This window comes from Mycteria americana, chromosome 9 (genome assembly GCF_035582795.1).
Source record: "Mycteria americana isolate JAX WOST 10 ecotype Jacksonville Zoo and Gardens chromosome 9, USCA_MyAme_1.0, whole genome shotgun sequence".
NCBI lineage: Eukaryota > Metazoa > Chordata > Aves > Ciconiiformes > Ciconiidae > Mycteria > Mycteria americana.
Window position 1 is genome coordinate 18,175,335 of NC_134373.1, and position 14,363 is coordinate 18,189,697.

A 14,363-nucleotide genomic window follows, 5' to 3' on the forward strand; every position below is an offset into this window, starting at 1 on the left:
AAAATAAAAATTGCACATTTCATTTAAAATTAAAAAGTAAGCGTTAAACAGCAAAAAAAAAAAAAAAGTAGCTTCTTCCCAGCAATTTCCTAAGAAATCACAGAACCTCCTTTCTTCCATTTTTAGAGAGATACCTATTTTGAGATCCTCTCTAACATGATTTAATCTTTTGGTTGGTTTGCCTTCAGCAATTTTCAGGAGGCAGGGGGACAGGTATTCTCCCACAATGTAACAGTGGCATTCTACCTTAATTCTTCAGATAGCTCTTTGGCAGGTATACTAGTGGGTTATGTACATTATGGAAATGGGGAGCGAATGCGGCAAGAAAGAATGAAACTGCAGAACAACAAATGGGAACTACCCGCAAAATGCCCGAAGAGGCAATTCTTGGTTTACAACTATACAGCCCTTTCTGAACCAAGGTTATCAGCACTTAGAGCCTACAAAAGGAAATTGCTTCCTTTCCAGCAAAAACAACATAACTGCTAGTATCATTGGGCGTTTGCCCGTCCAGATCGATTTGATACATTTGCATGTGTGTACTCATTTCAAACTACTAATCCATCAGAGTGTCACAAATACCAATAGAATTCAAGTGGTGTCTGGTATCTGCTGATTTTTCTCCTTTTTTAAAGCCCAACTTAGATTATAAATTTGGGTGCATATATACATATTGTCTGTTATCTAGAAACACTCGTGCAAGATTCTGAAATCCAGAAAAAGTATAATGTTACATACCTAGAACATGAACTGACTTAACTCTAATATATCCCCAGCACTGAGGATTATAGAAAAGAACAACAGACAGACATACTGTTTTAGTAGAAAATGACTGTTATAATGGAGTAAGAATCTTCTTCTGCCTCCCCCTAGCGCAGACTCAGGAATAGATTGCATGAATGTACTGAAACAAAGTAGGACCAAAGTAAAATAGGTTAGCTTAAACTGTCACTAAACAGTTCAAATTACCCCATTTTGCTTTGTTCTGAAACGGTCTGGGCATGTTCACAGTTGCCATCTACCAGGAAGGGAAGGTGATGACTAACAGCAGCCTGGCAGTAGCTTCTTAAACTACTCAAACCTGGTCATACCCAGCCATCTGACTAAGGTCAAATCTCCACTTATTCCCCATTGAGACAATGAACTAATGTGTGACAGTGACTTTTAGACTGACACTGGAGGCCAGGAACAAGAAGAAAACATGATCACCTAATTTCATACAACTTGCTAGTAAGTCTCTACACCTCTTTGTTAAATTTGTATCGATAATCAGAAACAGTTACCCTTATCTCTGGGCCTTAACCTTTCTTTATTACAACACACAGTAATCAATCTGCGTAACATGATATGCATCTGTATCTATAGAAACATTCTGCATGAATTTTAATCACATAGCAAAAACCTCCAACCCAATAACAATAACAGTGTATGAAATGATATACATGTTTGGGTGCAGTTCTGTTTGCCTTTAAACCTCTGCTCACATTTCTTGCAGATGCAGTACTCCACACCAATCCATGCTTCAGAGTAAAAGCTTTTGTTTCCTTGACAATGAATTACAAAATTTGAGTTATTTTGCAACCTGAGGACTTACTGTTGCTTTACCTCTTCTTCCCCACTAAAGCCAATGACAATTTTTCCTTTGGCTTAAGTGGGAGAGATGCTGGACAGTAATAGGTGTGTATCTGAAAATTCAAATTACCCATGATGATCCTGTAACCCATGATTCCTTTTGCAGTTAGAGACAGGGACATATAAAACAAATCTGAAAATATATAGTCAAAATTTAAAACTTAATTAAGAAAACAAGAATATCTCCTTGGCTGTGCTGGAAACAGCTCCAGGAAAGATACCTAGCATTTGTATAAAAACATTTGATCCTTCTTCTTTACTTTGGAAAACCATAACAGATACATGCTTACACAAACAAATGATATCCTTCACCTCCACATGCATTGAGGTGAGACCTATGTTATAACAGAACATGTCATAGTTCTGGTCAAGAACTTGGCTTTTTCTTGGCTCTTTCTACCTCAGGAAATGGCCAAAATACAAAAGAAATAGTGCATCTGGCAAGCTAGATGTGCTTGAAATCAAATCAAGAACATACCTGAGAGAGGGACTGTCTGAGGTGTGCTATTTGAGCATTGTGGCCTGTAAGATCCTGCTCTGAAACAATCTGCTTAAGCTTCTCCTTCTCTATAGCTATGCTGTTAAAGGCAGACTTCAAAAGAGAATGCACTAAGTAAAAAGAAAAAAAGAAAACAAGTGTTTTCTTAGCTACAGAACTGCACATTGACATCTATTACAATATTTCAGCAATAAAGACAGAGAGTGAGATTTCCATCCCACAATTACGGAAATTTGAAACAAGGAGCTGAACTTGAAGTAATCCATGCCAAATTAAGTACAAACACTTACAGCTTGAGGTTGTAATGTGCATACTGTATGTTCACACATATGTCATCTGAGCACATTCTTGGTGCTGAACGTATGGAAAGGTGCATATTTGGAAAACCCATGTCCAATGTGTGTTCTTTTCTTTCTGTTTTTTTATTTTTCTTTTCAGAGTAACAAAAAAATCAGTTCTGCTAAGACTTAATATTGCACTAATAAAGAGGATTACTTGGTCTTTAAACAGGTTTTTGACATTTTTTAAGATATCAGTCTCATGTTTTTCCTATGTTTGTTATATAACAGATAGTAAACTGATAACAAACCCTTTTAAAAATAGCATTTTTCAGTCTGTAGGACCATTCATTTATTGGCAATAAAATGGCATTTCTAAAGAACATTCTACTAATAAGCTCTTCTTCTGTTGTTTCCACTGACATAGAAAACATTGCACAAAAATGAATTGCACAACATTATATGTAGCAGTGACATTCCGATTCATCTTTGGGGAGAAATAAAGCATTTTATTGAGAAACAAAATGTTTGCAAATTCAGTCACGTATTTACTAGACGCAGAAAGTAGTTCAGAAGACTTCTAAAAAAATCTCCTATTAGACAGAGTTTATCTATCTCTATATTCATGACATCCATGGAAAATGTAAGAAGGATAATACGTGTCGTCTTTATGTAAGCCACCTGACCAGCTAAAAATTCGTATACAATATCATCTAATGCAGATGAATGCCCTGGCCTTAACTAAGTGAAGGCAATAAAGAAACACAACAGAGAAGCACAATAAAGGAAAGGCCTGACATTTCCAGTTACCTTTTTGTGCCATCAGGCAGAATTCTTCCTGAAGCTTCATGTACTCAGTAGAGCACTCCAGAGGGTCCGTTACATGGCTTGGGGGAGTCTGAAACTCAATGTCTGCACAAAGGTTGGGATTGGATGAATGCAGTCGAACGGGTGACATTGTAGCACTGAAAGGGACCTACAGCAAGAAACAGTGAAGAAATATTGTACAAGGTGCAACCAACCTTTTGACTCTGTTGAAACAAAATACAAATTTTGTCTGAAAACAAAAGACTTAGTTCACAATATGAAGACAGTAAGAGTGAACATGTAACTTTTTACTTTCCCAAATCTCAGCACAGCTGATGCAGAATTCTCTTGAAATTTTTCACTGAAACAGACAAAAGAAGGCCTAAATACATAGGTAACAGCTAACGATGGAGCATTTCAATTCTAACATTTACAAAAATGGACCATTTCCTAATGCTCAAAAAATGACTGGAAAATTGAACCATGACAGATGCTGGTTTATATTTGGACATTTGAGAGTACATGTAATATGACTCTGTTGTTACAATATCAACATTTGAAGTATGCAAGTTCCTCCACAGATCTAGAAATAGGATATAATATTATCAAATATATCATTGAAGTTTTTCAAAACTACTGGTAAATCTTGAGTTGAAAGTCACTGTACTGGCAACTATGAAGAGGGAAAAAGCATATAGTCTTTCTATATTCTTTCTAACAAAACAAATAAACAACAACCAAAAAAAAAAATCAAAACTCCACCTGATTTTCATTTAAAGTACATGAACCATAAATAAATGCAAAGAGATACAGTTTAGTAAGATGGAACAAAGAATTTAGTTTATTATCATTTCCACTTGTCTTTCTCCTTCTATACTTTTCAGGTACAGTAATAAAAATACACATGTAAATCTTTATAAGTTATATACACATCTATCATGTGTACTGAACAGTTACCTATATGCTACATATGCAGAGTATGGTTACCACCATTATATATGTGATGTGTGTGTGTAAGCGTATGTTGTATTTTATTTTAATTTTACCATTTACACACATTTGTATAAAAATCAGGCCAAGAACCCAATTTTCAAATTTAAATGCAAAGGAAAGGCATGCAGAACTACATTTTGTTACTTAAATATTAAGCACTGTTAAACACATTGAACACATTAAATCTAATTTATTTCATTATATTGATCAAATGTATAAATCAAGAATTTCCACACTGCAGCCCAATGTAATTATTCAAATATGAAAAATGGAGCAGAAATACAAAATGCGTCTTCTGAGGCATGATAAAGAGCAGAAGATAACATAAAAAGTCATATTACTAAGGATTTTTATCAACAGATAAGTACTATATTACCTTCAGTATTTGAAATTGTACCTTGTTATTTGATTAGATCAGGGAATGGTTTTGTCAATCCCTCCCTGTAAAAGTTGTCATCAATATATGTTTTAGGTTTCTGATTCCTCAATGAAACCCTCACAATCCCGTTGGATCTATTCATCACATCTCATTGCACTCATGAACATATTCTACAAAATACCATTTTCTGTCCTGTTCTTCCTCAATTTCCAGATACATATGGCACATAAAATAATAGCTCTATGGCACCTATCCAGTATAAACTTTATTATCCTCTCTCATGTATTTTGATTTCCAGCTATATCAACAAAGTAGGTATTTTTTATTGGACCTCATTTTAGCCTCGTATCAAGACAACCTCATTAACAGGAGATGTAGAATACATTCCTTCCATTCGTACTGGATATTTACCCCATTATCTTCTTCACGAGTACCAGACTGCCTCTCTCAACAGCCCAACAAAACTAGGTTAATTGACTAATGTGATGAAATGTAGGTTAATTTCAGGTTTCCTTTAAAACGCCTTTTCACTTCCTAAATTGGAGAGCATGTTCCCAGAACTTTCTGACTGGGAACACCGCAAAGGTTCAATTGCTTCAGGTGACTCCAGGAGGGCAGAGTAGGTGGCTACATGATAGCTGTGTGTAGGGAGCATATACCCAACTCTCAAGCCCATCCAGAAGGCAGGAAAGAAAGTTGATCCCAGCTATAATGCCGGAGCTTGAGGGAGAGTCCCTGCAGCCCCACGTGCCTGTGGTGATGGGGCAGGCTGCCCCAGCCCCACACAGACTGGCAGAGCTGCAGTCAGGCTGCCCACACGTTGGGGGGGTCTTTAGTCACTTTGTGATTAACCTAGCTGAAGAGACGTGCTTTAGATCCATCATTTCTGCTTCATACCTCAGCTGGCCAGGCTGAAAAGCAATGTTTCTGCAGTGAGGTTTATTGGAAAAATAACATTTTGAAGTATATCCTAGAAACAGCATTTACATGCTCTACAAATACGGTCAGACTGCTTGCAAGAAATATACATTCACATGACAGATACAAGTAGCTGCTTTGCCAACTGACTTAAATACAAGAACCAAAAATACTTAACTGTTGACTGACATGAACTCTCCTCATATGCATCTTTTAGAAAAGTTTCCAAGCTACTTTCCACAACAGATGAAAAAATCCACATTGAACAAACTCTTTCATTCTCTCGAATAGGCAACAGCCCAAGAAACACTGCCAACGTACTTCTCTTCCCCTTTTTTCCTTTCACTGCTGTGCTTTCTCTCTATATCCATGGTGAGTTGATTCTGACTTTATTACCTATTCTTTCTTTTGTTTGTTTTTGTTATTGTTGTTTTGGAGGGTTTTTTAGAAATATTTAGCTTCTTGATATATCACTCCGGTTTCCTCCATACACAGAGTCTTCTAGACATGACTTCAGACCTTGTCCTGACTTTCTGCTTTATGCCAGGGGCGTAATATCCACTCATTCATCACCCTTTTCAGAATTACGAGTTCATGTAGGAACAGACTGTTGCTGGTAGAGTGGGTTGTAAGGAAAACCTCCTCTTTCTGCCCTGCATTTAACTGACATAATTCTGTATCCCTCAGTCTATACGCATAGCTTCACTGTCTGGAGAGACAAGCACTTTGCTACATCAGCCAGGAAGAACAGGCCATTGCCACGACCACTGCAACAGCTGCAGAGTCATTTTGGTGCCCCTAGTTTTCCTCCCTCCTGCTCTTTTTCCAGCTCCTCCAAGACCTCCTTCAACAGGTCCTCACTTCAGCTGCAGGTAACAACTCAGCGATTCCCTGGACTCCTACTGCCTTGCAATACAAGTCCAGCTGTGTTTGCTCTACTTAAGCACTCCTTGGTACAGCTCTTGCCAATGCTGTTTAACTACTGCTGAACTCACTGTTTAGAGCCTCCCACTGACACAGCTCAGCCACGTAAACTGAGAAGCGGGTTAATTTCTCTGCTAGGCAGGCAGACCGATGAGGTCGGAATATCAATCCATTATTGAGCACAGCATTCAGCATCAACTGATTACAGGGGATTAAATTTAGATGAGTTCATTTGGGAACTGGAGAAACAGTGATTTCTCTCATGCTTTTTAGGAAGGCCTAACAGTAACTGAGTTTTGTGGTTCAAGTAGCAGGCACTCAAGGTATTCAGGCTTAAGCAGAAGCTATGTCTGACCTAGGGGATTTTAGCTATGAGCTGGAGCAGCAGACCCTGGAATACTTAGAATGAAGATATTCACTGCTACATAAGGGGTATGCATTTAAAGCTCACTTCAATCTTTGGCTTCACAGAGTCTTCCCTATCTAGCTGTTGTACTAATCAGTTGATGGATTAGAACTAATGTCTATATTGTGCATTCCTAATAAGTGCTTCCCTGATAAAGCACCAGCTGAAGATATCCTTTTGATGCTAATTTGATTTCACAAACAGTGCTTCCCACTCCCAATGCCCAGCCCCTGTGCTGATTTCATAGCTCTGGATTTTGCGTCAAAGACTTAAGAGAATTAGCAAAACTAAATACAGACACTAGAGGTAGTAATATGACTTTTTGGGATTATGGAATGTAAACAGAAAGTGTCTCAAATGAAAAGGCTACCCTTATACTACTATAAATTAAAAAAAAAGAAAAAAAATCAGGAAATTTTATAATTCCATGGTTGTTTGTAACAAATCTCCTTGGTTCTGCTGTCTTGCTATAGACTGTTACGAGAATCTTTTAACAGAATTTGATAATTTCTTTCCATTTTGTATAGTATATAGCAGAGTATGTCAAAGCTATGTTCAAATAGTGCAGGGCCTGATTCTAACCATCACTTGCACTTGCATAAAGGAGGAGGGACATGTACCATGCAAACAAGCTCAGACCCACATTTATGGAATTCATTTGTGTCAGGCCTGACTGCTTCTACGAAACTCAGCCAAAAGTGGGTAGCATGGACACCTCCAAAAAGTGCAAGAAACATTTCCATAAGCTTATTACACATTCAAGTTACACAGCTTCCCATCTTTAGAGCTATTCCTTGATTTTTAAATCCACTCACTGTTGTAGCCACTGCAGCTGCTAGTCTCTGCCGGCGTCGTGTTGTGCTGAACTGGCCCTTCGGTGCCGGCCCTTCCTGACAGTGAATGCAAGAAGAGAAGGAAGTAGAAAAAGAGAAGGGAAGGGGTGATGGGACACAGGAAGATGAAAGGTGATCAGAAAAGGGAGAGGGAGAGTCTTTAAGTGGATTTCAATTTTGTTAACTGTGATGGCCTACACATTCTGAGGACATATCACATGTTTTCAGTTGTGTATGCCAGAGACATAAACAACCTAGATACTTCACTAAAATTATCTCCAGGTGAGTTGGACTGCAGTGCACTCACTAAGACTACCAAAAAAAAAAAAAATTCTATTAGCATTGCCATTCAGAGTCATAAGGCAATTATGGAATAAGAAAACAAAAAGGATGCTATGGCATGGCAGAAAACACAAAAACCAAACTCTTTCTGGGGGTCACTTGACCATCTAGAAGATGAATTCTGAAAGACATCACTTTGCATTAGTGGAAGTGCATGAACTGTGGTCATTGAAGATGCATGCATCTCAATGGTAAAACTTTTTAGTGTGTATGTTATAGTGAGCTTGTTTATGTAAACATTCCAGTGCACAGCTCTAGCATTTCTGTGTCCATCCTTGAGCCTATTTGTTCATTTTCTCTACACACCACTTTTTTGAGTTCCAGCTACTTCTCCCTTACATTATTGAAGGCTTGGCTTCCAAAGCAATGAAAAACTCCAATAAAGCAGCACAAATGAAAACGAAGTATTCCAACAACTACTTCTTTTTCTGTATGCCTAACTTGTGACCTCATCCTGCTTAATTTCACTTTTATTTTACTTTTAAGAAAATTCATCATGGTACATTAAAGTCAAACAAGTAATTGTCTAATGCAGAGGAGCTCCACACCTATCATAAAGTCCTTCTATTTAATGTCTAATCAAAATATCATTATTTTGAAGCCATTTTAAGATTTTAGAAGACTAGAAAAGCCACCTTTCTGCTTTTAGAAAACAATTTCCAATCCCTTTAAGTTTTTCTTCCCCTATATCTTCACCTATAGCCACTGCAGTATTTTTAAATCTATACACATTTTTACTTTTTCTGAAAGCAGCCTGGGCACCATATAAATAACAATGGTATAGGTTGGATACATGGACACCATGCTGAAGAACAGGATATTGTAGTTCAATTATTAGCTGAAGTGTCTTGCTCCTGTAACATTCCCGCTGGTAGGGTTGCTGCATCTGAGAATGGCCATACCCTTTACCCTTCGGCTGATACTAGTGGCAGGGCTACTGACAATGGAAGGGTCGTCCAATGATCACACTAAGAGAAGCCCTGTTTTGTAATATTTTATAAAATTCTCACATCAAAAAACATGTACATAACCTCTAAAATATAAACTTTGTTAAAGCAGAGAATGCATCATATGCATAACATAAAGCTCTTTGTGCTCTACAGAAGTATGTCTATCCTGTGAATAAGAGTTTGGAAGAATATTCTTGTTTAACTAATAGGGACATATAAATATATATATGTACAGAGAAATAGACATGCACAAATATATATATATATGCAAGATTATGAATGCAGGTATACATTATTAAAATGGGAACAATGAGCTCTGCAGAACCACCCACTCCCCTCAACACAATAGAAAGTGATGCCATAATCTGAGTTACGATATAAAGAAATACTTATTTAAGGGAAAAGGTAATAAGCCAGTCTTTGGGTCTGGTTTCATTTCTGAGCTGAAAGCCTCAGTAGACCAAGATGACTTTTCAGGTTGCTCCATACTATATAGTTCTCTATTAAACTACTCCCCCCGCCAAAAAAAAAAAAGAAAAAGAAAAAAAAAAAATCAGTCTTGGAACTTCACAACTCTGAGCTTTTGAGGGAAACCAAATCAACATTAGTTCATTTTATTGCTTTTCAGTAATTTTTTTTTCTTCTTTTGAAGAAAAGAAAATTGAAAAATTGTCATGAGAATGACAAATTGGTCTTTTACCCAAGGGGGGGGGGGGGGGGGGGGGGGGGGGGAGCGACGACACCAAAACCACAACTCAGTTTTTGTACAAAAGCATCATTTTAAAAATTAACAAATACGGGTCAACTAACCTGTTGCTGCAGGCCAATTTCATAACACTTTAAATAGGCTTTTTAAAAACAAACTAAACCTCCTTCATAAAAGCAATCTTTCTTCAGAGAAGCAGTCCATGTATTACTCTTGAGTAAATGCCTGTAAATTAAGCTGTTAATTCTAAACAATTTAGCAATACTAAACCCCCAAACCTGCAAACATATACACACATGCTACACTCAATTTTACTTCGGGGAGTAACCCCAGTCTAGTCACTGGGATTAGCTGTGTGAGCAAAGTTAACTGCATACAGAACTGGTGTACCTAATTGCTAAATATATATTTTTTAGAAACAAAGCAAGCAGCTTTTCTTACAAGAAAAAGTATGTTTTAAACACATTATACACCTAGCATTCATATTGCAGAATGTGTTAGCAGGAATACAACAAAAGCTATCTTATTAACAAAAAACTGGTAAAAAGTACAATACAAAATCTGGATGGGAGAATTCTCTCCTTGCATCTTATGCAGCAGATGCTGAGCTAGCAAAAATTACACCCTTGTTCCCCATTACTCATGAACAAGACACCTATATATAGAGCTCCCTAATTTTTATGCTCCCCAGAAGGATGCTTCTCAACATCATGCTATCAGAGGGTCTTTTGATGGTAGTTAATGACTGCTCATTCTAAAATAAATAAGTACAAGTACTTCAAATGGAATTAATAGGGCAACTAGCTTAAAGTTAGTATGTTCATATTAGCATTATCCCCTAAAACTAATGAGATGTATGGAGGCATGGAGAAAGCAAAAGGACAACAGAAGTTTTCTTAGTACCAAATGTCAACCACTTAATAGCAAATCATGTGTAGGCACCATGAAGAAACGATCACAAATTAGACAAAGTGATTCTCAGTAGTGGATGCCCTGATAAACAGTTTATAAAGAGTTGGAGTAGTCTTAAAAAAATGACCTATAAGGAAGGCCAATGAAGCTAGAAGGAATGGCTAACAGATGACAAAATGGGACTGTAAACTTAAAAAGCACCTAGGCATGGAAGGAAATCCACATTTTAGTGGCATGGCAACATGAGCAAATTAGGAATAACACAATGAGTCAGAGTGAGGCCATCTTCCACAGATCACAGCTTTAGACCATTCATGGGACAGGACAGCCCTTGGAAGAATAAACAATGTGTTGAGCCCATCAAACTAGGCAAGATAATGGAGCAGCCAAAAAGGAGTCTTCGTCTTCCATATAATTTAGAATAATTTTATTGTTTCTGTTTCACTGCAAGTTAATTTATAAATCAGTCATCAATAACTTAATGCGTTGCTCTAACAAAATAAGCTTTACATTTCCAGCATTAAGCTTGCCAGGAGTTAATGCTGACTCAGGTTAGGCAGAGTTCATTATAGACCCAGAAGTGACAGACCCACGTAGAGCAGTGCTATGCACACAAACTCTCTTAGGGGAACCTGCAAACTGACCATATTTGAGAATTTCAGGCACAACTCCTGCCAAGCCACAAACAGCAGTTTGACAGTCAGGTGCCAAAATGACAGAAGCCCAGACCAGTGCCACTTTGGCAAAGTGCAGGCAACACAGGAACAGCTCGTAATTCCTCATGACCCATCCTAGATCATCATACATTGGCTGCTTTCATAATTTTTTCACCATTTTTGTGGAGAGGAATTTCTCTGAGACCGCTGTGGCATGAAAGAAGAACATGCAGTGTTGACTCTGTCTCTTCATAGGCACCAAGTACTTGCATCCATTTTCCCGATATTTTTATTTTCTATGTTATTCAGCAGCAGGGAAACACAGTGATCCTTCAAATGCAGGTAATAGGACATGACATCAACCACCAAAATTCCTTTGTTAATAAACCTTTTTAATCCTAACAGATGCTTCATTGTTCAACCTATTGTGATTTTCTAGTATAACAGGTAGAAAGAAAAATCACCTACAATAGTTGCAATGAGAAAGCTGATGCAACTACAATCTCTTCTTTCCTTAAGATTATTTCTCTTAAATGAGTCACAGAAAACTCCTTATTGTGCCTCTAGGGGACATACTAAAGGCTTTCAAAGTTTGCATGAACTTCAAGAAATGTAAATGGATCAAAAGTTGCTGACATTTATTTATTCTGTAGCAGACAACACAGTGGTGCTTGTTAGCTCCTCAAGTCAGTTGAATATAGTCTTCATTATCAGTTGCTCACTTATTAAAAAGATTAGGTTTTGGATTAGGCCTCAAAACACACAACTACTTCTGACAGAACACAGTAAGACACCTTGGATCTAGCAGTAGTACAAGCGTATTATGCTTATTTCTGTGCTTTTACTTTTCAGCTCTAAGGCAGGATGGGGTAAATTCTTTCTTCACGAAATTTATTCTTTGGTTTATTCAGTTTGTTCCCAGAGTAGCTTTTTCTGTAAGAGAAGGCTTGTGAAAATACTCATTGGTAACATTCCTAGTATAGGTCTTGACAAAGACAACTGGTGTGTTTAGTATTTCATTCATGTTTTCTGCTTTTAGCTTGATGTCACCTGTTCAACTGCCCTTCTTGGCAAGTTTGAGATAGAACATCAGTATGCCTGTGTGCTGCATGCAAATTGCCTTTTTGCACCCTAATTGACTAGTATTCAGATCCCCCTCCTTTCCCTAGATGGCAATGTTTTCATATGAATGAAAGTAAAATCAATACCTTTCTCAGTATTTTAAACAACAAACTGAGATTTAATTTATTTCATCAGGAACATAACAGACAGTATATTGACTTCCTACTTTCAGCTAATATATCATTTCATGCTTAAAAGTTAATCTAAAAGTACAGTGAAAAGAAAAGCATTGTGCATTCAGTACCTGAAGTTGAATTTTTGCATCTTTGCTGACACTTTTTGTTCTCCATCGTCTTGTGACCCGCTTGTCTTTCTTTGAAATATCTACACAGTTAGCCTACATTACACAAATAGTTAAAAGCGACAAAGTACTATTAAGTTGACACAAGCAACACAGACAGTACAGCAAGTTAGTAAAGAATTGTAGCATTAGACATCTACAAATTAGAAAGTGAGAAGAAGAATGCCACTGCTGGGGCCCACAACTACAGCAGTGATCAGCTGTAGCTATCCGTACATTTCTATAAACACATGGTATATTTAGCTCATTTAGCAAAACTACTGGTATACTTCCTTCATGAGTGCACAAAATTTAGGACCAGATCTTGAAGTCCTCATGGATTTCTATTCTGGTACTACTCAGAGAAACGTAGAGTTCACCTCTTCCTGAAATCAATGGTAGGTCTCGTTACCTCATTGGAACTAGACTTCCCAACACACCACCACCACTGGCAGATTTGTGTCCTCAAGGGGACTGAGTGAAAAAGGAAGAAAGTCTTTAGGATTTAGGATCTGATGTTGTTTTCTTGTGGTCAAGAGGAAATCTAAACCTGAACTGGGAAATGGTCCAACCCTTGGGACCTTTGTACTATGCCCTCTTTTCTAGAGCATGCAACTTCATCTTTGAGGGTCTTTGGGTCTCCACTCCTTAAAAACTTAAAATGATACCTTACTCAACACAACAAAAACTCCTTAAATACAATTTCAATGTATACATGTATTTCTATTGTAACAGTTCTCAGTTTTGCTTTGCAAATGACGTAATCACTTGATTCATCCTATTAAATAATTAATGTCTTAATTATTTGTTTACACATGAAACATTATTACACATGATTAAGATAAACATGTAAGACAAACCTTTTATCCAAGAGTTACTATGATTTCTGAAAATCATTGAGTTAACAGATATCTCTATATTTTCCTTAACACACAGAAGAAATGTTTCAGTGTGATAATTTATGTTCAAGCATATTTACCTGCATGTCTGTGAAATTTGGTGCTGACTGAGTTCTCTGTAGTATTTCTAAATTTTGAAGAAGTTTACTGAGTTCCACAAGGTTTGACTGACAATGAGCAAGATCTAACAGATACAAAACAAAAATACATTAGGTGCTTCAGTTCCGACTTTTTTTTTTTGCTGTGATGTCCATCATTGGCACTTTATTGCATTATAAAAGTTAAATGTCCAGATTCCTAGTACTAAGGCACCTACGTAAAAGCTTTATTTTTGGAGATGTTGAGCACTTGTTATTTCTATGGGAGTCAGCAGCAAGTCTGGATCTCAAAAGTTGATCATATTTTAACAATTATATCCATTAAGATAATACAGATTATTAAGATAAATTTTAAAAGCAACATCCCAAAACATGCAGAAAGGGAAGTTCCCACCACAAGCATCTAATGACCTGAAGAGCTACTTCATGTGCATATAAAGATGCACCACTTAACCACTTTACTGACTTCATATCAACAAGAAGTTTTGCTGAAAGAACAAGGCATGAAAAGGTAAAGGCTAACCTTCTGCACATCTGTCCATCTCTTCAGAGTCCTGCAACCAGGCTGCTACTTTACTCTGACCAGTAGTGCAGGTGGCAGGAAGGCTGTTACTGCAAGGTATAGCAGACTGCCAGGGGAAGCTATTTTGTTGCACCTAAGGCATAATAAAACGCTTAAATTTACTGTTGCTATGTTGCTTGGTCAGCGTAATCAGCATACTACTTCAC

At 37.3% G+C, this 14,363-nt stretch overlaps 1 protein-coding gene across 1 annotated transcript in view; it reads right to left on the bottom strand.

The window, feature by feature from the left end:
* The window catches only part of OSBPL6 (oxysterol binding protein like 6), a 129,257-nt gene that overhangs the window by 43,114 nt on the left and 71,780 nt on the right, over positions 1-14,363 (bottom strand). Inside the window, exons 8-13 of the mRNA XM_075511363.1 lie at positions 14,158-14,290; positions 13,617-13,720; positions 12,602-12,694; positions 7,652-7,726; positions 3,220-3,385; positions 2,111-2,241 (exon numbers count right to left, since the gene is read on the bottom strand). Coding sequence (XP_075367478.1) covers positions 2,111-2,241; positions 3,220-3,385; positions 7,652-7,726; positions 12,602-12,694; positions 13,617-13,720; positions 14,158-14,290 — 702 coding nt within the window. The remainder of the gene's footprint in view (positions 1-2,110; positions 2,242-3,219; positions 3,386-7,651; positions 7,727-12,601; positions 12,695-13,616; positions 13,721-14,157; positions 14,291-14,363) is intronic.